This window comes from Gadus chalcogrammus, chromosome 9 (assembly GCF_026213295.1).
Source record: "Gadus chalcogrammus isolate NIFS_2021 chromosome 9, NIFS_Gcha_1.0, whole genome shotgun sequence".
Taxonomy (NCBI): domain Eukaryota; kingdom Metazoa; phylum Chordata; class Actinopteri; order Gadiformes; family Gadidae; genus Gadus; species Gadus chalcogrammus.
This window is the reverse complement of record NC_079420.1, coordinates 13,385,561-13,410,607: the sequence shown is the minus strand read 5'-3', so window position 1 is coordinate 13,410,607 and position 25,047 is coordinate 13,385,561. Positions and strand designations below refer to the sequence as shown.

The 25,047-nt window shown below is 43.6% G+C and overlaps 3 protein-coding genes across 3 annotated transcripts; all 3 read right to left on the bottom strand.

Moving 5' to 3' along the window:
* Positions 1-3,223: 3,223 nt before the first annotated feature.
* On the bottom strand, positions 3,224-5,846 carry cimap1b (ciliary microtubule associated protein 1B). The gene is made up of 7 exons (XM_056599651.1): positions 5,763-5,846; positions 5,336-5,454; positions 5,017-5,220; positions 4,594-4,695; positions 4,276-4,397; positions 3,839-3,979; positions 3,224-3,405 (listed from the first exon to the last, which is right to left on the bottom strand). The coding sequence occupies exons 2-7, from the start codon at positions 5,445-5,447 to the stop codon at positions 3,313-3,315; spliced, it is 774 nt and encodes a 257-aa protein (XP_056455626.1). The 5' UTR covers positions 5,448-5,454; positions 5,763-5,846; the 3' UTR covers positions 3,224-3,312.
* Positions 5,847-6,410: 564 nt separating this feature from the next.
* Positions 6,411-11,893, bottom strand: zgc:77752 (uncharacterized protein LOC393862 homolog). The gene is made up of 11 exons (XM_056598819.1): positions 11,706-11,893; positions 11,442-11,522; positions 10,469-10,587; positions 10,130-10,267; positions 9,480-9,751; positions 8,617-8,922; positions 7,909-8,022; positions 7,519-7,620; positions 7,070-7,150; positions 6,854-6,964; positions 6,411-6,524 (listed from the first exon to the last, which is right to left on the bottom strand). Exons 1-11 carry the CDS (start codon positions 11,891-11,893, stop codon positions 6,411-6,413), a joined length of 1,626 nt encoding a protein of 541 aa, XP_056454794.1.
* Positions 11,894-13,459: 1,566 nt separating this feature from the next.
* Positions 13,460-17,446, bottom strand: LOC130389730 (ADP-ribosylation factor 4). The gene is made up of 6 exons (XM_056599661.1): positions 17,229-17,446; positions 16,189-16,269; positions 15,993-16,102; positions 15,355-15,426; positions 14,858-14,983; positions 13,460-14,274 (listed from the first exon to the last, which is right to left on the bottom strand). Exons 1-6 carry the CDS (start codon positions 17,293-17,295, stop codon positions 14,185-14,187), a joined length of 546 nt encoding a protein of 181 aa, XP_056455636.1. The 5' UTR covers positions 17,296-17,446; the 3' UTR covers positions 13,460-14,184.
* Positions 17,447-25,047: the final 7,601 nt, after the last annotated feature.

Below are 25,047 nucleotides of genomic sequence, written 5' to 3'. Positions count from 1 at the left end.
ATGTTTGGTTGCTTGGTTGCAGAGGATCAATTTAAAAAAGAGTATCTGATTATATCCTAGCATTATTTTCCAATTGATTGGATATACTCATCTATCATCTGCATCTGGTAAAATATTTACTAGCTAAAAGACATTCCAATCCACATACTCCTCTCTTTCACTCCCTCTCTCTCATTTCATTTCATAGTTCTTTGCTCTAGGCAAAGAGTAGAGGACAAGCCCCCGAAGAAAATGTTGCCTATGGCTCCCAGTTGTAAAGAGCCGGCCCTGGGAGATGGTCATGGAATTCGAGTGAAAAACATGATGGGATTTGCTTTTTTTTTTCTTTAATCAATAGATGAGAAACAAGACTTGTCTTCTTCACTTCTACACAACCCACAGCGCTACACGAAACACAACACAGAGACATTCTGGTCACACATATCCACGCGAGTCATGTCAAACACACCTAGTAAATCATTAAATATCCTCTCCAAGCTAAATAGCTTGTTTTAAAGGAGGAACGAATTTTACCCTGTGCCAGAAAATATGGTGCGCTCAAATGTCAATAAATGCTATCTAACATGCTATCTTAGTAGCTCAACATATACAGATTGTTGTAAATGCGATGTACTCTGTACGTTCATTACATTTTAATAACACATTTACATTTTCACCTATGCATGATCTCACACACACTTAGAATTAATACATCAATGCCCGAGACACCCATTAATGCACGAATACACACATCCATTATATTTACGCTTAGACGCACACAGTGAAACACTGATCACACCCACTCTTCACCTGATGAACGTGCGCTTACAAGCACTCATCAACTATGGCTTTTCATATATTTATATTTTCTAAAGTTGTATTTAGATGAATTTATATACCTTTGGAAAGCTATGACAAATTGTCTTTGCAGGGTTGGAGTAGTTCAGTTTGATTTAAAATGTAGACCTTTGTACATTTCACCCCCATTAGTACTTTAAGTACTAACATTCATGTTATTTGGTTATCCATGCATTTTTTGGCATGGAAATACAGTTACAAAATACATAGGAAATACAAAACATAGATAGATGGGTTCAAAAGCAGGCTGCTTAAACCAGCCATCAACCACACACAGTCCACCATATTTTTGGACTATATGATCTATTATTTGATTGCCATGCAGTATTTGGTGCACAGCTATGTTATTCTATGCTCTGCGGTCCAACTTTGGGCAGACCAAAGAGGGTGGGTGCTTGAGCTTTGCTCGATATGTATTGACACGAATCAAAGGGCAAAAACTCACAGCTCAATGGACAAATGGCTGGCTTCAACCATAAATCAGAATGCATTGGGTCAGACTGGCTTAGGGTTAACCTCCAAACAGCTGCTAACTACTTACGCTACACAATCTGGAGCAAACAGAAAGTTAACAGGACTACTATTCAAGGGCTTTGAGGCAAACAAATAGATAAATAGTGTTTAAGAAAATGAATATGATTCTCCTGTGGAAGCGACATCAAAGCCCTTAATGAAGGAGAGAGAGAGAGAGAGAGAGAGAGAGAGAGAGAGAGAGAGAGAGAGAGAGAGAGAGAGAGAGAGAGAGAGAGAGAGAGAGAGAGAGAGAGAGAGAGAGAGAGACTCATTCACGTCTGGTAGAATACAAATAATATTTTCCTTCGATACTCTATCAGATATTGAGAATATCACTTGATTGAACCATATTTCTCTGACTGGGTACTGGGTTGCACAGTTCTAAACAAATGCATTTGGTCAGAATATGCATTGTCTTTGACAAATATGATCCTGTATATACCATTCTATTTCAATAAAGTGTTTAACGCTCAAATGAGTTCACAAATAAGAGACAGACAGACTGACAGACAGGCTGACACACAAAAATGAGTTTGAGTTGATAAGTGAGTGTCTCTGTAAGAGTGAGGAAAAATCAAGGGCCGATAATTGTCTTTTTGATGTTATTATTGATTGATGTGAAAGGGACAGATAACACAAAGTGTGTTCTCACAGAGGTGTGGGGGATTGTGACCTGACTCTGGTCCTAATCGAAAGCTCATTTACTCTTTCTCTATCAATCAGCCTGTTTCCTTCATCACTCTTGGTTCTCTCTAATCTTCATCATCATTGTCATCATCTTGTCCAAAAACCACACACCCTATCTCTCACACACACACACACACACACACACACACACACACATACATGCACACACACACACACACACACACACACACACACACACACACACACACACACACACACACACACACACACACACACACACACATGCACAGACACACACAAACACACACACACACACACACAAACACACACACACAAACACACAGATCTATGTCCTTAATTTAGTACTTATTGGTTATATTGAAGCTCTCATACAAATTAATTATTGATACATAATCAAGCATAGTGGGGGGAACCCTCACTGGCCTTGGAACGATACACAATGTTTTCTTTTTTTCCTCTTTAGGGAAAGTCTCCCATCTATAAATGGATTGTTGTGACAAGTGTATCATGCCTCACATGTGTTGAATCGTTGGATGAAGTGACCCAACCAATACACTCAAAAAGAGCCAAGATAAATCTTCTGGAGGGTGGTAGGTTTGCACGATGCTGTTCCGCATAAATGGACGATATGATCATGCATTTCAGAAGTGCAATATCAAGTAGCCTGCTTTATTTACAAAAGGTGTATGATAACCTTATTCACTTAGGTATAGGTATTAAATTATGATGTATTGTGGAATGACCAGTCCCTCCACATGGGCTGTAGAGAGACTTCAGCACCGTGGACAGTTCTATCACAGAGGGAATCTGGCGAGGTCATTCATAGTGGTTCAAAGTTCAGGATAGTGGTAGAATAAAAAGCCCTCTACATCTACCAAGCCAATGGTAACAGTAGACAGTATTGGTCACGCAAATTATACTGCATTATTTTGAAGGGGAAATAATATCAAGCCATAGGAAACTGTAAGACAATATCGCCCTTTGGTGGACTAATGGAGAATAGCACTTTTCAAACTACACATGAGGCACATATCAGATAGAAATAACTTAATAATTAACAGTCCCTATGCAAACAACATTTGTGTCCTGTACTTTTGAACGATAACTCAACATTAAAAAGTATTTGTGAATATGTAGAATGCTAGGGATATCATCAAAGTATAATGTACTAAATATCAACAAAACAATGAAACAATTAGGGTAACGTTCTCATTTTATTGTTCTTATGAGTTTTTATTCTCTGAAGAATGCTGATAAACGCAAAGAACGGATTTCATTCTCTTCTAAGGAAAACTACTCAGCAACATTGATGATCAGAGGTACTGTGAACTGAGAATGATGCACTCCAAAGGAGAAGCTGGGAGCGGTAATTCTGGTGCAAGTCACCTGAGGACAGAAAAGTGTGATTTAAGGTGCTGTAGGCAACATGTGTCATTTGAGTGTAATTGGTTAGCAATGCCATTGCTGTCTGTCAGCTATGAGTGAGGGACAGGCTCCTTAACAATATATTTAGGGTAAGGGTATTTTTCTCTCTCTCTCTCTCTCTCTCTCTCTCTCTCTCTCTCTCTCTCTCTCTCTCTCTCTCTCTCTCTCTCTCTCTCTCTCTCTCTCTCTCTCTCTCTCTCTCTCTCTCTCTCTCTCTCTCTCTCTCTCTCTCTCTCTCTCTCTCTCTCTCTCTCTCTCTCTCTCTCTCTCTCTCTCTCTCTCTCTCTCTCTCTCTCTCTCTCTCTCTCTCTCTCTCTCTCTCTCTTCGTATCTAGCTTTTACAGAGGCCTGGAGAACACATGTTTAGACTCAATAACATATATGTCCAACTTGCCTTCTCGGGCCGATGCGCTCCAGGGCCTGGTTTCTTGGTGTTGTCCCCAGACATGCTGTTCCGTCCCGTCATGCTATACTGAGGAGGTTTGTATTTGAAGAAGGAAGGGTCCACTGCCTTATAGGTCCCAGGGCCGGGGGTCTACATTGGAAATGTATACACATAATAGTATTATTGAGATATGAGTCAAATGTCAATAATGTTTACTTTTATTTTTGTATAATTTCTACTGTGTTTATACTACACTAGTATACTTTCTGTTTATTTTTGGCAGATTAATTTCAATCTTTTTCCCTGTACTTGCTGCTGTGACACCCAAATTGACCGTCTCGGATCGATAAAGTGCTATATCTTGATTCTAGGAAATATCTACAGCATTTAATTTTTATCATTGAATACTTACAATGATACATTTCTAAGCAATAACATGGACTCACTTTCTGCAGGTCTTCATGGAAGCTGCCGACCTTGCTGCGTCCACAGAGGGAGTAGTTGGGGGCTGCTGTCTTGCAGACTGTCCCGGGGCCCAGCACAGAGGGCAGCATGTATGCAGCAGGGCCTGCATCATGATGATGACTACACATTAGGACCCCGACTCTGCAACGACTATCTTGATCTCGTTCCCTACAGAAGCACTTTTTTTATAAACATATATGATCTCTGCTCTCTTTCGGTTGCTCAGATTCCTTTCTCAATGCTTTATATTCTGAAGACATTCTGCCAGAATATTGAAATAAATGATGATCCTATTTTACCAGGCGTCTTGTCATTGTTGAAGTCCTTGCTCCTGCCAGTCAGAGAGAAAGCTGGCGCAGAGTAGTAGAGTGACCTTCCAGCCTTTTCGGGTGAGTATTGACCTAAAAGCATGACGACAAACAGCAGAATTTTCAAAAGAAGTTTTAGACAAGGTGGACAGAATCGTTTTTTAGGTCTACTGGGCTAAATATAAATACAACAAGAACAAATTCATTTCATTAATCAGTACTTATCTATTATATTTCTCAATATGGGTTTCCTTTGAGGCTGTAGGTGTATAGCAAGGAAAAATACTGGGCCCCAATAATATAATGCTCAAGGCTAGGCACTACCTTGTGCTTCGGTTTTCTACTCGTGTTGGTCACTACAGGAAGTAAAATTCCATATTACAGTTTACATATGACATCAGGGTTTCTGCTGACCTGGACCAGGGATATCGAAGCGCATGGGTTCCTTGTAGCGCCCGTACAGAGAGTAGGCTGGGGTTCCAGACCGGCCCACCCTGGTGATGTTGGCGGGGACCAGGTACCTGGGTCCTGGGGAGCAGTCTGCGCCGATCAGCCCGTGGCGCGTTCCAAAACTAAACACTGGCGCTTTCAGTCTGCAGGGGTCATGGTTATCAATACCTGTAAAGGTAAAACTCATGTAAACCAATGGGAGATACACATTTGTTAAAGAGTAATAGTGGTGACATTGGACGTTGGCATTGGAAGGTGGTTTGGTGAAGAGGTCGTTGGCTACCGATGAGTCCAGGTAGGGCATATTTGGGCCCTGGGCTCCCATAGAGAGCAGCTATGGGTCCTCTGGGCTTGTGGGGCCTCCAGGAGCCAACCCAAGGCTCACCGTCAGGCATAGCTAATCTGAAATGCAATTAAAAACATTGTTGACTGTGATTCATAGTTACTCATTTGCAACAAACAAAAAATTGATACTCGATTGTGGTAGCATACTGAATAGCATACTGGATTGAAAGGTCGTAATTTCGCTAAAGAACGAAAATATTAATCTAGTTAGGGCTTCATTAGATATTGTGGTGGGCCTTACGTGCGAGCTTAAAGTACGAATGGGGAAGTTCAAAACCCAGGTATTTATATCTAAACCGCATTATCAGGCACCATACCTAACGTCCAAACGTCTTAATGCGAAACTTTTCGTGAAAATAACTTACCTGTGTTGTCTTTTTCAACACAACTAAAGTGTCCGTTGGGCGAAAACACAGATTGCTTGGGAGCTACTTGTCATCTTGCCACCATGGCAACGTCGCTACAGAGATGACAAACTTTCCAACCGCAATGCATGACATACAGTCAGACGGTCAATGGAAATAAATATTTTAATTCATAAAGACACATTGCCGTTTTCACGATAATTGTCATTGACAATGTAGTCAATGTATTCTTTAGAATTCAAAATGAACATAACTTTTCTGTCAATAGTCAGATCCTTCCGAGAGTATTGATTATTATTCAAATGTTTTAATTGTTTTTAAGCAAACCAACAATAGAATACACGCAACATAAATCACATACAATGCAAGATAGTAAAATAAAAGCACCACAAAAACACCAGCACTGAATAAAATATGAATAAACAATGTAAAAAAATAAATTATTATATATAAGGGGTTGGGGGTTGGGTGGGTGTAGCTACATCGCAACATCAGAAAGGATGAAAAAATAGGATAGGATCGTCGATGTGTTGATGTCAAACATAGTGTGTGTTGATTTTCGTTGACGGAAGCCTGAATGTTCTTGTGGTAGGCCTAAATCCATATTTTGTACCATCCGCGTTTTATTGAAGTCCCACAGTCGGAAGTTCAGTTGTAATCATTGTGGAGGCCAGGGACAACGTTGCTTTTAAAAGTTTCTCTGGAACTTTCCTTAAAAACCTTCATCACCGCTGCATGATTTGCCGTTTCCTCCGGGGGTTGCTGTTGGATCAAGTTATTGAAATTCAGAGCCCAAGATGAAAAATAACAATAGTAACAAAACGTAGGGATTTCACATAGGAAACTCTTTACCTCCCCCACAACACACACCGAACACACACACACACCGAACACACACACACACACACACACACACACACACACACACACACACACACACACACACACACACACACACACACACACACACACACCGAACACACACACACACACACACACACCGAACACACACACACACACACACACACACACACACACACACACACACACACACACACACACACACACACACACACACACACACCTCTTACCCTAGTAACTGCTTTCAGCAGACGCTGCAGTACTGCGTCCTCTCTATGTGGACACAAGCTGACCACTGTTCCCACACAGCTCAACAGACAGGAGATGGTATGTCTCTGAGGCTGCAATCACACACCTTTTAATATGTATCTTTTTAATACGGACATTCAGTAAGCATTATGGTTTAGCCAGACAAAGTCTAGCAGATGAATGTGTGGATTCTTTACCATCCGAAGGGCAGCAAGTGGGTTTGTATGGTTGGCTCCTGAGGTTATCTTCTCCACGTCTCCGGCACTCAAAACAGGATCCTGGAGTAGAGTGGGCATAAACCTTCTTTACTCTTTTCAGAGGGAATAATTGCACATTGTTGATTGAAAATGAATCATATTTCATTTTGTCTCAAGTGCCTACATTGCATGCAGAAAACAAATGTATTAAAACTGTACACATTCCTTACCAATTCTACATTACAAGGTAAAACATTTAAAATGTATATATGATCCAGTGGCTATAACATCATAACCAATAATATCACCATTTGATTCCAATTTAATAGCAAGCCTTCATATAGGCTCTCCTCATTCTTGTAGCCTGTCTTGCCTTTATATGTCCTATTTCGGAATAAAGATTTTGCCATTGGATATTTGTGTTTCTTTCTATCAAAAACATGTCTTACCTTGAGTTTCTCAAGCCAGGACCACAGCATACAGCTGAGAACATGTGGATCGCTCTCCGTCACCAACAAAGTCCAGCCGCACTCACTACTGTTCAGCTCCTCCTGGGGTTCAGATAGAGACCACAGACCACTGGTTTTACTGCATGGAGCCTGACACACCATCAGCTATATGATGGGATGAAGATGATGCTATTGTTGGTTTTGTTTGATGATTGCAGGGTGAAACTATTCGACATTTATGGTGGCGATTCCCATGATGGCTTGAAAATTGTTGATGTCAGAAGGTTCAATTTAGGTTCAAAGGGATAAAGGTTAAATTTGTTAAGGTTTAAGCTATCTAGTAGCACCCTTGATATGTTTGTTTGTGTACTTATTGTCAAGTGAGTTCACCTGCAGCAGAGCTGACCGTTGCAGAACAGTCTCCCCCAGAGGATCCTGATTGGCCAATGCCTTGGCGACTAAACGCGCCGCTGAAGTGCCTGGTTTGTGACGATTTCTACGCAGCTGAAGCCCAAGAGAAAAAACACGTACGTCAGTAGCCTACCACATTTTAACACGCCCTCGGGACAAAGGGCCAACAGTTCCACGTTGATGAGGATATGGCTTACATCGACGTTGGAGCTGAACATAGGCAGTGCCGGGTTGTTTTTAGCCGTGCATCTTGATCGAGGAACACTGGAGTTTTTGGGCTTACTGACAGGTTTTGGGATAATGCATGACCTCTGTTTTTTTTCTTTTTGGTTGCTTTGGCGTTCTGCTGAACGGGAGGAAGGGCTGGGACTGACTGGTCTCAGATCAGCTCGTATCAGGTCGCGCCCACACCATTCTCTCGCTCTTCCCAGTGTAGGGATGCAGTAGGGGCCCAGCTCTAGGTCCTTTGATTAAGAACACAACCAGAGGACAAACGGTTATAATTATAAACATCATGAAGATCATACTCGAAACATGAATGATACACTTTAAAGAAGGCATTATACTTTGACCTGCATTTCCCGTCCGGAATGAAATATAAGTAAGAACACTTATTTTGAAATTGCGCCTCATATTGTTTTTATTAACAATTTCTGCCTAAAGAAAATTCATCTTAGAATGGCTGACCTTGTTGACCGTAATCTTGGTCAGGTCTGAATCACTGTAGCTTCTCTTGTTCACCAGCAGCTCTCTCTTTCTCTCCCAGAATCCCACTGGCTCATCCCAGGAGGAAATGGACCCCGAGGAGCCCAGCCAGGAGCCCCTGTGGCCCTCCTTCAGCAGGGGGAGGTACTGCTTGCTGACCAGGGTCTCCCTCACTGCCCTGCCCAGGGTGCGCAGCCCCGCCCTCTTCTCCAGCTCCGCGTGGACCTCCGGAGGGGCTGGGACCCCCAGGGCCAGGCATGACAGACACACACACAGCAGGTACACCACCTGAGAAGGGAGAGCACAGTGGAACACCATGACATTTACATGGAGTCCAGTAGCACACGCTTCTATCCAAAACGAGTTCTCCAAATTGTAGAAGCTACAAAAATTCAATGGCAGAGAATATAATTCAGATAGGCCAACCACATTCAACACTGTAGCCTAATCTGTAAACTGCATCATTACAATAGACGCATGCAAGATGGAAGAGATCTGGTAAATTATTCTATATTATATATGACGGGCATCATCTATTTTGATGTTTGAACAACTTCAACATTCCTGTTCATCATACCATGGGTGTTGGGTGGTCAAATATATGACTATGATTTACAATATATGATTCACCATTGCTGTTATATTATATTATACCATACATGATGCAATTTATGATAAATGTTTCACCATTCCACGTGATACAATTACATCAGTTAGCTACAATATCCACCTCAGCTGCAGATTTGTCCAATATATGATGTTGAATATTATACCATAGGTGTGGTCCCAGGTAAGTGGCATTAAAATACAAGTTGAGCAACGACCAGCCAAGTCAGGTTGTGTACCTTGGGTGTGTGTCTGAGGGTCCGCGCCTCGGGCCCGTGCAGCAGGAGGGCCTGGCGGTTGAGGTAGTGCTGCAGGGTGAAGTGGGCCCCGTGGCGGCAGCTGAGGTCCGGGTACTGGGCCAGCTGGGTGCTGAGCAGCCGGGCAAAGTCAAAGACGTGCTGGATCTGGGCGCGGGTCTGGATGGAGCGGGGCCGTTTGATGCGCACGTAGTGCACCGCCTCGCTGGGACTGATGCGCAGGATGTACACCAGGTAGCAGGCTATAAGGACCCCTGCAGAGAGAGAGAGAGAGAGAGAGAGAGAGAGAGAGAGAGAGAGAGAGAGAGAGAGAGAGAGAGAGAGAGAGAGAGAGAGAGAGGGGGGGGGGGGGGGGGGGAGCTTTAGTATGGATGTATGGAAAAAAAATGTATGGATGTAATCTATGTACCGGGACTACCATAGTTGATATCAAAGGAGGTGATTTATTGATTATCTCAGATAAATGCATTGCAAAATAATATAATATGGTCTTCTTCCTCCTTCCACACAAGCACACGCACACACACACACACACACACACACACACACACACACACACACACACACACACACACACACACACACACACACACACACACACACACACACACACACACAATGTGAAGTGTTACCTGTTCTCCCTAGACCAGCATGACAGTGCACAGCCACCCGCCCCTCTTTCACGGCAAAGGCCAAAACTTTGACGCCATCGATGATGCCCACCAGAGATGACACACCGAAATCTGGCATCCCAAAGTTGTAAAAGAAAACTATGCACACACACACACACACACACACACACACACACACACACACACACACACACACACACACACACACACACACACACACACACACACACACACACACACACACACACACACACAGTCATCAGCAACAACAAGGGGGCAGTTCAGTGCTGTTTAAAACGAGGAGTGTGTATGTGATGGCAGAGCAGGGGGGTCTCCTACTGCTGTTCTCCATGAAGGACTGCGGAGAGTAGGTGAAGCCGCTCTCAGGGTCCAGGGGAGGCCCACAGTGGGCATGCTCCCCGGGCTGCTGCATGTTGATGATTGATTTGATGTTCAACCTGCAGAAACATACAGGCCCATTGTAACAGGAGTACCCCCGTCCGGGAGAGAACATCCTCCACTCCCTACCTACAAAGGGCCACCTCCCCTGTGTGTGATCCGAGAGCGCTCTAGAACCTGGATCGTTTCATACAGAGGCAGGCGGAGGGTGACCGGGTGTCCTGCGTTATGCAGGGCTGCACCGCATTTATGTTCCTTATTCTACATCCCACAGATTGAGACGATGCTCCGCATTTTGATTGGCTCTAGTTTTCCCAAAAGTCATACCACGGCGGGACGGACACTTTTTATAAGATGGGGCTTTTATCCAATGGCTGTGATGAAAGCAGGGAAAGCTGTAGTAGCGGGGCTGTGTTGATGTCAATCCAACTGTGCACACTCTTGGGTTGAGTGCAGGTTAACCGTTCACCCTCTTTGTCACCTGCTACAATACGCCCAACAAGGAGAATCGCAAGTCACCACAAAGTCACAAGCTATGACGATTTAGATGGAATATGAAGGGTCAAGTCACCAGAGGCGGACATGCAATCAACCAGAGCAGATATTCTCACTGAGTATTTCACTCACCAACAGCTGACTGATGGTTATATTCTATCCAAAAAAAGGTCTTACCTGACCTTATCTTACCTATAGCACCTTTTAGATGAGCTACCATTAGCCAGATGACCAATAGTTAACCTGATAGACACGTCCAAATATGTGTCCAGCATATATGTGATATGTACCTGTGATCACCAGCTCATGAAACAAACACGTAATCCACGATCCACAATCTAATCCACAATCCACAATCTAATCCACAATCTAGTAAGTGAAACACCAGGCATTAGAAGCTACATTGAACAGTGATTACCTATGGAACTGCTCTATAATGTTGAACTTCTCCATAAGGTGCGAGGAGGGTCGCGCCATGGCAACAATGTCATCAGTCACCCTGAGGAAAAAGCATGTTGGATTATTAATCACATCAAAACAGACATGAATTCCACAATTGAGCGCAATTTGAAATTTGAAACAGAATCTCTTCATGATGATTCACAGAGACCCTTACTCCATTTGGAATTTCATACCAGATTGCATAATAATCATAAATTCTGTCCCCAGATTGTTTCCTTACCAGGAGGAGAAGAGGCCTCGTATGGCCTGTTGGTTGGCTCTCCAGCAGGCAGGGCCTTCATAGCGACAGTCCACTCCCCCACAGACCAGCAGACAGAGTATCCGCGGCGGGATGGCCTTCACCAGGTTCTCCCTAGCTTGGGAATAGGAAGGCCTCGGAACAGGCGTGGGTAAATTCAGGTCGGGCATCTCCCTGCACGAGGACTTCCAGGATCAGATCGACTGCATCGTACCGTAGATGCTGCTGTTACTTGCTGGTTGTGATGCAAGGCAAAGCTTTGAATCGAATGAGGTGTGTGAAGTGCTGTAGGATTAGGCTCCCAACTGGAGCATATGGCTTAGTGGTTCACTAACAGCATGCGTGGACCAAAGAGTGTCTTCACACATGAAGTATTCAAAGAAAGAACTTCTGGAATATTCTGGAAACAAAACACTGAATAAATCTGCTTTTGCTAAGGTTCTCCCAATAGGCAATGTGTGAAAACAGACTATTATGTAAAAATTATGAAAAAATAAATGTTAAAGTTTATGTAATAGTTTATGTATTACAACTAAAGGCAGACCCTGAGACAAATCGTATCGTAAAATGTTATTAATCCAAGGAGAAAGATGGAGCCAACATGATGAAACTCTAATAACCTCTCTGCTGTTAAATAAACTCTAAAACAAACGTAACGTACAAATATCTTTTACTTACATTAATAAAAGCTCAGTCTACAGAGTGCAATTCATTCCACTGTTCAAAAAAAGTTCTTTTAGTCAAATTACTCCAGTGGTGATCCAATACGCCTCTCATAAACAAACATTTGCCCACACACTCCTCTACTCTGACCCAGCTCCACTAAGCCTGATTAGCAGTCATTAATACATGAGCAGAGATATGTACTTGTCAATACAAGCCTCATTATGTAACCACTATCTTAGTCTAATACGGGATTCATTCAATACTGTAGTATTGTAGTTTGAAGGCCAAAAGTAGGCCTATCTATTATGCAGTCATCCTACACATGTTAGTGATTACTAATTTCACAACTAAATGATCACCCTTCACTTCAAATAAATAGAAATGGAGTTTTGGATTAAGACAGGCAGTTTTGTTGGCGATACATTAAGGGGCATGTCATCCACATTAGTATCTCTATGAACACATGTCAGCACTTGCAAAGATGTGTTGATATAAAAACAAATTGACACAAATCAATTTATTTATTTTTTTCCACAAGAGCCAAACATTTTAAAGTGACTGTATTCATACAATTTTTTGTAAAACATTGCTAGCGCATCACCTTAAATCGTGGCAGCTTCATGCAGAATCTGAAAGCATAGTTTGGAATGTAAGTCCAGCTACGGTATTGGGCTGGTATGAATGGTGTTTTCTAGTGTGGGAGGGGGAAGATTAACCAAGGTCATCTTCGGTCTTCAAATGCAGGGTTCAACAGAGCATTCACAATGGTATGGAACAAAAAAGAAATGAATAAAACAAAAATAACATGCTGCTTTAACTAAATAGTACTGACTTAGTGCAAATACTGTAAAAGCACAAGCCATTATTTTTATTTATTTTTTCGGACACAGCACAGACAAAAGGAGTAGTAATTGATTGAATAAATCTGCTTAGTGTAGTTGGTTTAAATAGAGCCAGCCCAGGCATCACTGACCATGTGCCTTCACACACACTCTACTTGAACTCTTTATTGCAGAATTCCGTTAACAAAAGAAAAGCTGAGAATGCGAGCAGAAAGGATGACAGATAGGTGTAAAGAGACCAGAAGGCACACTGTTCCTTTTTGGTTCCTTTTACTTAGAGGTCAACATGTTCAAACACATGTAAAACAAAAAAAATCCATTCATTTAATTAATGCCATCCTTCTCCAGCTCATTTTAACAAGCTACAGTGGGGCTTATACAACAGCAGACACAGGGAAGATGAAAAAGTGGTGAAAGCAGTGATGGGAAACCAATGTTCCCGGGAGGGTGGTGGTTAATAGCTTGCGGTACACAGCAGGTTATCCATAACCAAAAGCTAGTAAGTTAGTTAATCATCTAAACCGCAGGTTAGTCCTTTCCATGACAATGAAAAATCGAACATTATAAAAGTGGCTGAGGGTGATGTCTGCCAACATTGGCTGAAGGAGGAGCAAGAGTGACATGAGTTAACGCTCTTCTCTGATTGAATGATACCTTCAAAACACCATTTTGCTCATCATGCAAAGGTTGGCAACAAAAGGAGAAACGTAGTAAAAGGATACTTACAATAAAACCAATAAAGTTAAAAGAAGTATAAGAGAAGCATATTAATATGTTCCAATTACGCTGATTGCATTGTCCACAAGACAAGTCCTTTTTTGGGATAGCAAGTACTAAAAATAAAACCCCAAAATATATATTTTTTCATTGAATGTGGTCTTCTCTCCTTTTCTGGTGCTGCACCCTTTGCTCCGCACTCCCTCCCTTGATCTTGTGTTGTCCAGTGAAGTCCATCAGTTCTGCTTGGACAGTTCGTTGGAGAGCCAGTCGAGCCCTTCGTATAGTCCAGTGCCCTGGGTAGCACAGGCAGCCTGGACGTACCACTACAGGACAAAGGACGTTATCATTTTAACACTTTTAGCTCTTTGGGTACTTCTACAAAGTACTCATGTAATATCACAGAGTTGCATCGCCGCCATTCTGGTAGGCAACTGGTATGAAGACTAGTAAGTGTAGTTAATTTTAGGTAACCATTTGTATATGGACTAGGTTTTGGACCCTAAACATCTGTAATGATGGACCTAATAATCGATCTAATCTATATTATCCCCTTAATAGGTTAGGGTTCAAGTGTTTGAAAATCAAAAGGTTCTTGAAACCTTTTCATAAGACGATGCGTCTTTGAATCACAAATAATTTTTTTGGGGCAGATTTTTAGACACACATTGCAGGATTTTTTGAATTGCAGGAGACCTAGCTAGTAGCTAGCCTATGACTATGATCTGAGCTTAGTTGGCTACTTGTTGGTCCGAGACCACATTGCACCCAAAATCTGTTAATTCTTAGATGATCGTGTTTGATGCTTTCTCGATTGGAGGTTGTGATTTTTCTTTGCCGGCCCATGAAGTCCTTTTGGCCTACCAAATGGAAATGTCGGAAACATGTCATGATGGGGAATTTACTTACAGTTCGGTTGCGGAGGTTCTGAAGGCCGAGTTTATCTGTGAGTTCACTGACAGACATGGCGTTGGGAAGATCTTGCTTATTAGAAAACACCAGCAAAACGGCATCTTTCAACTCCTCCTCCGCCAACTAAATGAACAGAAAAAATGTGGAAATACAAACATGGTTAAAAATAATATGCCAAGCTTATCCCCCCTCCCCAAAATATTAAATAAAAACATTTCAAGTCCGTAATTTCAATTTTACTAAACAGCTAGTGGCTTCATTTTTCTTGTTGAACAAAGAAACTCAATAGTTCTGGTTATCCGATATTGACCACAGCCAAACTAAAGTAGACTACTGATCAACAATCCTCTTACGCCTATCACACGGTGAACACTGTTTAAAATAGTCCGATGGCGTCACCACTGAGCTCCGTAGTACAGTACGATATGGCTTTAGGCTAGATTTCACAGCTCAGTATATTGTCCATTATGATATTGTATGTACTTGATACCCACCATTTTATTCAGTTCCTCGTTAGATTCAGCCACTCTCTCTCTGTCGTTACTGTCCACTACAAAGATGAGGCCCTGGATGCAAAGAGCAAAACATATTGTTAGCAAAAGACCGGAAATATTTCACTTGATTTCCCCTTCAGTTAACCAGTGTGTCGACTCGTGTGTGCTGCGTACAAAATGCTTTGTACACGTGATGTTAAATTGGAAGATGGTTGTGGAACAGGATCCTATTATTACAACTTGTGAGAGTTCATGGTATTACACCATCGAGTCAATTATATGGTTTGTGTTTTTCTAGACGTACCATTGGATGCAAACGCATCTATGCCAGCTACTGTTAAACTTTTGCAATCAAGACTGTTTTAGTGTTCATATGCACACAAAGCTATTCATTATTAATATGCATTGAACTGCAGTCTTCAGGTAACAGTGTTTTTAAATGTATTTAGTGTGCTCTTTATTCCGTCACTTCCCTATAATTTAACACCTAGTCCGATTTATCGTAACTTACAGAAAGTTACCAAACCGCTAACTGAAATAACCAATTCAAAGTTGAAGTTAAGAGTATTCAAAGGTCGGAAGAAGAAGGTAATAACGGTCACTCCTGAACTAAGCATCGTGGGCGGTTCTTAGCCTACCTGTGTATTCTGGAAATAGTGCCTCCACAGTGGTCGGATCTTGTCCTGGCCACCCACATCCCATACAGTGAAACAGATGTTCTTGTACTCAACCGTCTCCACATTGAAACCTTAACAGAAGACATGGAATAACCTTAACACATTGACTCATCAAAATCGAAAAATGTCAATAATAATGAAAATTACTACATCTTACCAATAGTTGGGATGGTGGTCACAATCTCTCCAAGCTTCAGTTTGTACAAGATAGTAGTTTTTCCTGCAGCATCCAACCCCACTGTAGAGGGATAATGATAAAGAGATCAATTTTTGTTTGTTCAGTTAGGCAAACATAGGTATCTATATTATGGATTTGTCTATTTTAACCTGGCACAGATCAGTGGCGTCACTAGGCTGATTTATTCAGGGCTAAAATCCCGGATATTATTTATTAATTATTAGAAATAATCTTTTTGTGTGCCCAGAGGGATGATTTTATTTTCCCTCTGGGCTAAGCACCGGATGTTTATGAAACCTAGAATCGCCCCTGGCAAAGATGTACAAGCAGACTTTAACCGCTAAAGCTTTATGCGTTTACATCAATAAAGATAACAAGGAGAATCCTACTGGTGTAACGTTACACGTCACTCATACAAATACAGTGAGCAAATCAATGACTGATTCGATTAATTAAATGATAATTGGGGTCACTTGTATGTGAAATTCACAGCTATATTAAATTAACAATTAACTCTACGTTGATGTAATGCTAAATGTCAAACAAACATCGTTCTGGCCATATGTGCAATATCGCGACATGGAACTAACATTACAGAAGTAGATTGAGTAACACCATATATACTACCGATGAGTCAACATGAGTCATGTAACCTCACCTAACATAACATGACGATGTTATAGACGTTGATCAGAGCTAACTTATTGAAGTAGTACGGTCTTTAATAGACACGTTTAACATGATGTTACTCAAAACGATAGGTAGCTAATGCTAGGTAGCTATCTGCTCAGTAACCTTAGCTGCTAGCAATCATACTTTAAAAACTATTTAAAATGATTCCTTAAGTGTTAAATTCTAGCCCAAATCATGATTTTGTTCTGCTTAACGATTCTCAACATTTTTAAGTAGCCCAACGACCAAGTTTCGATGTTCAGCCAAAGTTTAGATCATTAGTAAAGACGACAAACAACTTAGAAAGCAGTAGCACAAGCTAATGCTAATTTGCAAGTGTATCTCACCCATTAGGATTCTCATTTGTTTCTTGCCAAAAAATCGGCTTAAGAGTGACGAAATGGTGAGACCCATTGTACGTGTTATCTCCTGGAAACGGTGTAAAATGTGCCCGGTAAACAAAATGTCTATCAATGTGTGTAGCAAGAATAACAAGTTGTTCGCCTCACTGCCACGTCCGGGCCAACGTGGAACTCGCTACGTCATCAGCTCGGGTGGCTTTTTTAACAGGGCTAACTAGAGATGCATGTATAATTATTGTTCAGCCTCCATTATTATTATTACGAAATTTCTTGAAAAAAATGATTTAACATAACAATTAAATCGATTTGTATTATATTAATATGTTTGTATCCCGGTGGCCTATTGACCAATAACAGGTTTGGCCACTATGACTCGCCCCCACTACTTAACCATCGAACATTGGCCCACCACTTTAAATTGTAGTATGATGGGTGATGGCTGTCAATTTAATTTGAATAGAATGTGTGCATTTAATACAGATAATATAATAATATATCTAATGGTAGTATATATGATGTCAAGAACATACATACACAAATTGGTTACGAATAATAATTTAAAGGGGTAGTCCGGAATTTTGGACACAGGGCCTGATTCCCAAGTTCTTTATCATTGGAGACAGTTTGCAACACATTTCATTCAGTCCTTCTAGTTGCAGAGATCGCTCGTGCTAGGCTAGCACACGGCAACGGGCAATTTGTTGCATTGTCCTGCGTACCACGGTGACGGTTTCGGGCGCCCTTACGATTGCTCCCGCACCCCCTCCCTTCTCCGTTTGTTTCGTATATTTTAATTGACTAATTAAGGTCGACACCAGAGGGCGCCCCCACCGCATTTGTCGGTCGCCTAGGTCGCCTATGCCGAGCGCCGGCCCTGAGTCCGCCGCTGCCGTAGCCTAATACCAGGAATATAATAACACTGCTGCTGAGACAAAGCAAGCCCCTCAAAATGTAATGCAATGCAATGCAAGGTTGGTTTTATTTCTAACATTATTCTATCAACACAGACATTTACATCGACCGTCTGACGTTATAGTTGATTTGCCTCGGGTGTACTGTGGAGTGGGTAAGACTGTTTTATTAGCAGGCTAGTATTGCCCGTTGCCGTGCGCTAGCCTAGCACAGGCAAACTCTGCAACTAGAAGGACTGAATGAAATGTGTCAAAAACTGTCTCCAATGATAAAGAACTTTTTTTTTCATCTGTGTGTAAAATAAGAATGGAGAATCAAAATTTTCACAAAAGTGTAGTGGAAAGTAATGTAAACATACCTTTGTTTTCTCCTTGATCAACCCATCAACTGGTGGATTTGATCGGGAGGGTCCCCCGGGACCCTCCCGATCCCGATCAAATCCATCCAAGATGGGTGAAGAGGATCCACCCATCCTCTTTGGTACCAGTTGGGCTCTGGTGTCTTGGTGCAGGAGCCTGTGCAGTCACACCGATTGGAGGGAGCAGGGAGTATACAGCTCGGCCAGCTGGTGGCGATGTCCCTCCATCGCTTTGGGCTGCAGCGGCTCCAATAGGAGGCACCCGGGAGCATCCCGCTTTGGTAGCTGCTTTTGGTCTTCCTGCGTCCCTGTTGGTTGCAGCACTTTGGCCATCTTGTCCGTAGGGGATCCACAATTGAAATAGCGACTCAGAACTGGTTGAACCTGAGTCCCTTTTAACTGCACCATCCTCTTTGGTACAAGTTGGGCTCTTTCCCCTGGGTAGAGGAGCCGGTACAGCGGCGCCAATAGGAGGGACCCGGGAGTATCCATCTGGGCCAGCTGGTCTTTTTCTTCCTGCGTCCCTGTTGGCTGCAGCACCTCTGCCTTCTTGGGCGAAGGGGATCCACAGATTAAAAAAGGAGCCAGGTCTGGTTGAACCTGGGTCACTTTCAACTGCACCATCCTCTTTGGTACACGTTGGGCTCTGGCATCTTGGTGCAGGAGCCTGTTCAGCCCCAGCAATTGGAGGGAGCAGGGAGTCTACAGCTCGGCCAGCTGGGTTTGGTCTTCCTGCGTCCCTGTTGGCTGCAGCACTTCGGCCATCTTGGGCGAAGGGGATCCACAATTGAAATAGCGACTCAGGTCTGGTTGAACCTGAGTCCCTTTTAACTGCACCATCCTCTTTGGTACCAGTTGGGCTCTTTCCCCTGGGTAGAGGAGCCGGTACAGCGGCGCCAATAGGAGGGACCCGGGAGTATCCATCTTGGACAGCTGGTCTTTTTCTTCCTGCGTCCCTGTTGGCTGCAGCACCTCTGCCTTCTTGGGCGAAGGGGATCCACAGATTAAAAAGGGAGCCAGGTCTGGCTGAACGTGGGTCACTTTCAACTGCACCATCCTCTTTGGTACACGTTGGGCTCTGGCGTCTTGGTGCAGGAGCCTGTTCAGCCCCAGCAATTGGAGGAAGCAGGGAGTCTACAGCTCGGCCAGCTGGGTTTGGTCTTCCTGCGTCCCTGTTGGCTGCAGCCCTTCGGTCATCTTTGGCAAAGGGGATCCACAGATTAAGAAGCGACCCAGGTCTGGTTGAACCTGGGTCACTTTTAACTGCACCATCCTCTTTGGTACCAGTTGGGCTCTGGCGTCTTGGTGCAGGAGCCGGTGCAGCGGCGCCAATAGGAGGGACCCGGGAGTATCCTTCTTGGCCAGCTGGTCTTTTTCTTCCTGCATCCCTGTTGGCTGCAGCACTTCGTCCATCTTGGGCGAAGGGGATCCACAGATTAAGAAGCGACCCAGGTCGGGTTGAACCTGGGTCACTTTTAACAGCACTATCCTCTTGGGTACCGGTTGGGCTCTGGCGTCTTGGTGCAGGAGCCTGTGCAGCCCCACCAATTGGAGGAAGCAGGGAGTCTACAGCTCGGCCAGCTGGGTTTGGTCTTCCTGCGTCCCTGGTGGCTGCAGCCCTTCGGTCATCTTTGGCAAAGGGGATCCACAGATTAAGAAGCGACCCAGGTCTGGTTGAACCTTTGTCACTTTTTACTGCACCATCCTTTTTGGTACCAGTTGGTGGTTTTCCTTTCAGTGGAGAAGCCGGTGCAGCGGCGCCAATAGGAGGGACCCGGGAGTGTCCTGCATGGCTATCTGGGTTTGGTCTTCCTGCGTTCCTGATGGCTCCAGCACTTTGCTCGTCTTGGCCAAAGGGGATCCACAGATTTAAAAGAGACCCAGGTCTGGTTGAACTAGGGTCACTATTACCTGCATCCTCATATTTGGAACCAGTTGTGCCCCTTACTCTTGGTGGAGGTGCTGGTGCAGGCACACCGATGGGAGGGAGCAGGGTGTATACAGCTCGACCAGCTGTTGGGGATGTCTCTTTGTCGCTATTTGCAGCACCATCCTCTTTGGTACCAGTTAGGGTCTTTCCTCTCGGTGGAGGAGCCGGTGCACGCACACAGATGGGAGGGAGCAGGGTGTATACAGCTTGGCCAGCTGGTCTGGAGGTCCCCTCGTTGCCATTGGCTTCACCAATATCTATGGTTACAGTTGCCCGGTTTACTCTTGGTGGAGGAGCCGGTGCAGCGGCGCAAATGGGAGGGACCCAGGAGAATCCCACCCAGTCCCAGTTTGCTGCAGCACCATTTGTTCTAGCAGTTGCCCTCTTGTTGCTATAAGGGGGATCTGGTGACGCCGATCTAATGGGAGCGATCTTGGAGAAGGCCTCTAAAGTCATTGGTCTCAGGATCCTCCCGTGTTTACCGGGTTTTACCGTTCCCCTCTGATCCATCGTCTTCGGCTGGCTGTCAGTGCCCTTGTTCGGTTTCAGATTAATGGAGGGCAGTTGGCCTCTCTTAAAAAGCGACCCAGGTCTGGTTGAACCTGGGTCACTTTTAACAGCACTATCCTCTTGGGTACCAGTTGGGCTCTGGCGTCTTGGTGCAGGAGCCTGTGCAGCCCCACCAATTGGAGGAAGCAGGGAGTCTACAGCTCGGCCAGCTGGGTTTGGTCTTCCTGCGTCCCTGGTGGCTGCAGCCCTTCGGTCATCTTTGGCAAAGGGGATCCACAGATTAAGAAGCGACCCAGGTCTGGTTGAACCTTTGTCACTTTTTACTGCACCATCCTCTTTGGTACCAGTTGGGCACTTTCCTTTCAGTGGAGAAGCTGGTGCAGCGGCGCCAATAGGAGGGACCCAGGAGTGTCCTGCATGGCTATCTGGGTTTGGTCTTCCTGCGTTCCTGATGGCTCCAGCACTTTGCTCGTCTTGGCCAAAGGGGATCCACAGATTTAAAAGAGACCCAGGTCTGGTTGAACTAGGGTCACTATTACCTGCACCCTCATATTTGGAACCATTTGTGCCCCTTACTCTTGGTGGAGGAGCCGGTGCAGGCACACCGATGGGAGGGAGCAGGGTGTATACAGCTCGACCAGCTGGTGGGGATGTCCCTTTGTCGCTATTTGCAGCACCATCCTCTTTGGTACCAGTTGGGGTCTTTCCTCTCGGTGGAGGAGCCGGTGCACGCACACAGATGGGAGGGAGCAGGGTATATACAGCTTGACCAGCTGGTCTGGAGGTCCCCTCGTTGCCATTGGCTTCACCAATATCTATGGTTACAGTTGCCCGGTTTACTCTTGGTGGAGGAGCCGGTGCAGCGGCGCAAATGGGAGGGACCCAGGAGAATCCCACTTGGCCAGCTGGTCTTCTTGTTCCCCAGTCCCAGTTTGCTGCAGCACCATTTGTTCTAGCAGTTGCCCTCTTGTTGCTATAAGGGGGAGCTGGTGACGCCGATCTAATGGGAGCGATCTTGGAGAAGGCCTCTAAAGTCATTGGTCTCAGGATCCTCCCGTGTTTACCGGGTTTTACCGTTCCCCTCTGATCCATCGTCTTCGGCTGGCTGTCAGTGCCCTTGTTCGGTTTCAGATTAATGGAGGGCAGTTGGCCTCTCTTAATCGAAGTTGTTCCAGCCAGGGTCTTCAGCCAAACTGTGAATTCAAAGAAATAAAGCCCTCTTTACAATACATCCTAAAAAATATACAATAAAGAGATTTAGGTTTACAAAAGATGTTACAGACTCTGTTATTCAAATGTTTTACCTTGACCGTTAAGCAGTTATTTTATTTAAAAATATAGATATGGTTATATTAAATAAAATAATAGTATTCTAAATCCATCAAAAAATATTTTATTCCTTTTTTATTTTTTTTACCGTTTTTTGCTGTGTTTCCTGGGCATGGGAACATGTATTCCGGCGAGGTCTCCTTCATCCAGGGATGCTTGAGAGCCTGCCCTGGCGTCATTCTCTTTGATGACTCCCAACTTTTACAAAAAATAAACACACCCTCAAAATGAAAGCAAAAAAAGCCAGCAAACACAGAAGCCTTGGGTGTCTTGAAAGGCGCCTCTAAATTAAATGTATTATTATTATTATTATTATTGATTCACCATGTCTCATGTTAACAGAACGTTGGTTGAAACATTAAGGGGGTGGGTATGGTTAGCCAACTCAGCCGCATTGTCTGCCTTGTAATAGACTGTTTGGCCAAACCGCTCATCGAACATATTTGATGAGCTCTACTGGGAAAAGGTACTGCACTCACTGAAGGCAACACTTGATGAAATCCAGCAGGTCAGGGTCTCTGGTGCCCAGAACACTCTCAAGCCCCTTGGAGCCGGGCAGGATGTCCTCCCCCGACTGGTCAACCCTGATAAGATTAGGCCTTCCCTGCTCGTCTGCACATTATACAGCATCACAGAGATTGAACATTGTGGATTTCACATTGTTGGAATAACATTTATATTTCTTTAAGATCACAAGTAATGCTAACTGAAAATTTCATCATATGCCATAAAGTAAAATCCTCACCAAAAAATATTTCCTTTTTCAAAGACAAATCCAACATTCCTGCTGGAGGCATTCCCAGTATCTGAAATTAGACAACAAAACCCAATACTCAACATCTACAAATAAACACAACGGTTATGGTCATGGGTGCAGATCCCTGGGGGGGGGGTTGTAAGCTAACCCTAACCCTAACTCGTGAAAAGTCCACCCAATCTAAATTATTTCTAACTAAAAGATGTCATTGAAAATATAGTTTTAATAGTAGCCGACTCCACTTTTGAACTAATTCATGTGCACTGGTCCGAGCCGTTTGTTGCAGCAGTTCTTTTTATATACGTTGGTGATATTTTTAATGTCCCCTCGAGAGGTTTCTAAGAGATCTGCGCCCTTGAAGTATAAATCAGCAATTATCATCCTTCGTAGCACATGTCTTACTCACGCCTCACATGGTAAATTAGCAGTACAAAGCAACCAGCAGCTTTTAGGATTACCTCTATGGTGTGCGTGAGCTGGTGTATTTCATCCTCTCCAATGAACGCTATTTGTCCAGTGAGGAGCTCGATCATACAGCATCCAAAGCTCCACATGTCTATGGCATTTGTGCACAAGAGACCCAGCATCACCTCTGGAGCACGGATGTGCTGACTCTGGAAAACCCCATAGTCTGGAAGATGAAACAAAGTCAGTAGTATAAAAATAACTCTATGGAACCCATCAAATAAAACAATGCTGCCACATTGTACATCTCCTCAAGAATCAAAGGAAGAAAACGATTAGACCTACATTTGGGCTTATGCTGAATCTGGCTAATACCAAAGTCAATGACCTTGAGGGTTTCAGGGTCCTTGTTGGAAATGACCACGTTTTCCTGCAGTCATAGAAGAAAGGCAACTCAGAGTGAATAGCTGGGCCAACGGCTCACAACAATTGGCTGACAGTGCAGACGGGCGATGAGCGGGATTCCTACCAGTTTGAGGTCCCCATGCACAATGTTCTCCCTCTCCAGCAGCTGGAGACAGCTGAGGATTGAGGATGCGCACTTCCTCACATAGGACTCTCTCAAACCCTTGCCAGCCACCATGGTGGACAGATCAGAACTGTAAATATTGCATTTATTAGTTCCGATGGAGAGTCAGACTTGCACTACAGTGCCCGATGCAAAGCAACATTTCGATTATAATTGCAGAAATTGCACAGATCTTTTAATTTGCTAGCATCCAAGACAGAAATAAGAATTCAGATTGTACCCCAGGAGTTCAAAGGCAATGCATATGTGGTTACGGAACACAAGGCAGTCCTTCATGCGGATGGCGTGGTAGGCATCCCCTGGATCCCGGTCCGCCAGGCGCTGAAGGATCATCAGCTCCACTACCCCATGCCTATGATACCTGGAGCCAACACATAACATTGTGTTAAAGGTGGTGCACTTCACCACGGGCGAACATTAAGGGCATTAAGGCCAGGAAATTAAGCAGAAGTGTATTTGATTCCCGTTGATTCTGTGGTCCTAATATGAATGTTAAAGGCCATGGTGAGCAGATCAAGGTTAATGGCATCGTCCTAGACTCTGGTGAGGGTTCCAGAAAAACCTTTGTGATTTTATAGTACCGACCCTATTATAGCTTCTTTGTTGTAGTGAGACCGTTCTCTATCTATGTATTTGATGTGTGTTTCTGTGCATGATATTTACTTGCTGTGCAGGTTTCTCTTTATTCTATTATTTTACCTAGGTTTGTTGCGAAGGAGCTTGAGGGCCACAAACTCATTGTACTCGTGGTCAAAGCACTTGAGGACCTGTCCAAAGTGACCCTGCCCCAGAACACCAAGCACCTCGTAGCGATAACCAATGTGATCACCTGTGACCTGTATAAAATTGGTTATTGTTTATTTATTTTTAAATATTATTAGTATTATGAATATCAATCAAGTAAAACATTTCTGATGAAGAAGCTAGCAGAAAATTTCTAAAATTCTCCATGCAAACTTGCTTCTGCGTTATCAGTAACAAAACGATTTTATTTTTTGTACACATGACACAATT

What these genes read in the sequence shown, in the direction of transcription:
- cimap1b (XM_056599651.1), bottom strand. Translation starts at nt 5,447, where the DNA reads ATGCCTGACGGTGAGCCTTGGGTTGGCTCCTGGAGGCCCCACAAGCCC. An exon ending in CAACAATGACAAGACGCCTG is followed by an intron (nt 4,398 to 4,593) that starts GTAAAATAGGAT and finishes ATCATGATGCAG; the next exon opens with GCCCTGCTGCATACATGCTG. An exon ending in TCCATGAAGACCTGCAGAAA is followed by an intron (nt 3,980 to 4,275) that starts GTGAGTCCATGT and finishes TTTCCAATGTAG; the next exon opens with ACCCCCGGCCCTGGGACCTA.
- zgc:77752 (XM_056598819.1), bottom strand. Translation starts at nt 11,893, where the DNA reads ATGCCCGACCTGAATTTACCCACGCCTGTTCCGAGGCCTTCCTATTCC. An exon ending in CCCTCAGACACACACCCAAG is followed by an intron (nt 8,923 to 9,479) that starts GTACACAACCTG and finishes CTCCCTTCTCAG; the next exon opens with GTGGTGTACCTGCTGTGTGT. An exon ending in AACGGTCAGCTCTGCTGCAG is followed by an intron (nt 7,621 to 7,908) that starts GTGAACTCACTT and finishes TCTGAACCCCAG; the next exon opens with GAGGAGCTGAACAGTAGTGA.
- LOC130389730 (XM_056599661.1), bottom strand. Translation starts at nt 17,295, where the DNA reads ATGGGTCTCACCATTTCGTCACTCTTAAGCCGATTTTTTGGCAAGAAA. An exon ending in ACAAATGAGAATCCTAATGG is followed by an intron (nt 16,270 to 17,228) that starts GTGAGATACACT and finishes ATCCCTCTACAG; the next exon opens with TGGGGTTGGATGCTGCAGGA. An exon ending in AGAACCTCCGCAACCGAACT is followed by an intron (nt 14,275 to 14,857) that starts GTAAGTAAATTC and finishes TTTGTCCTGTAG; the next exon opens with TGGTACGTCCAGGCTGCCTG.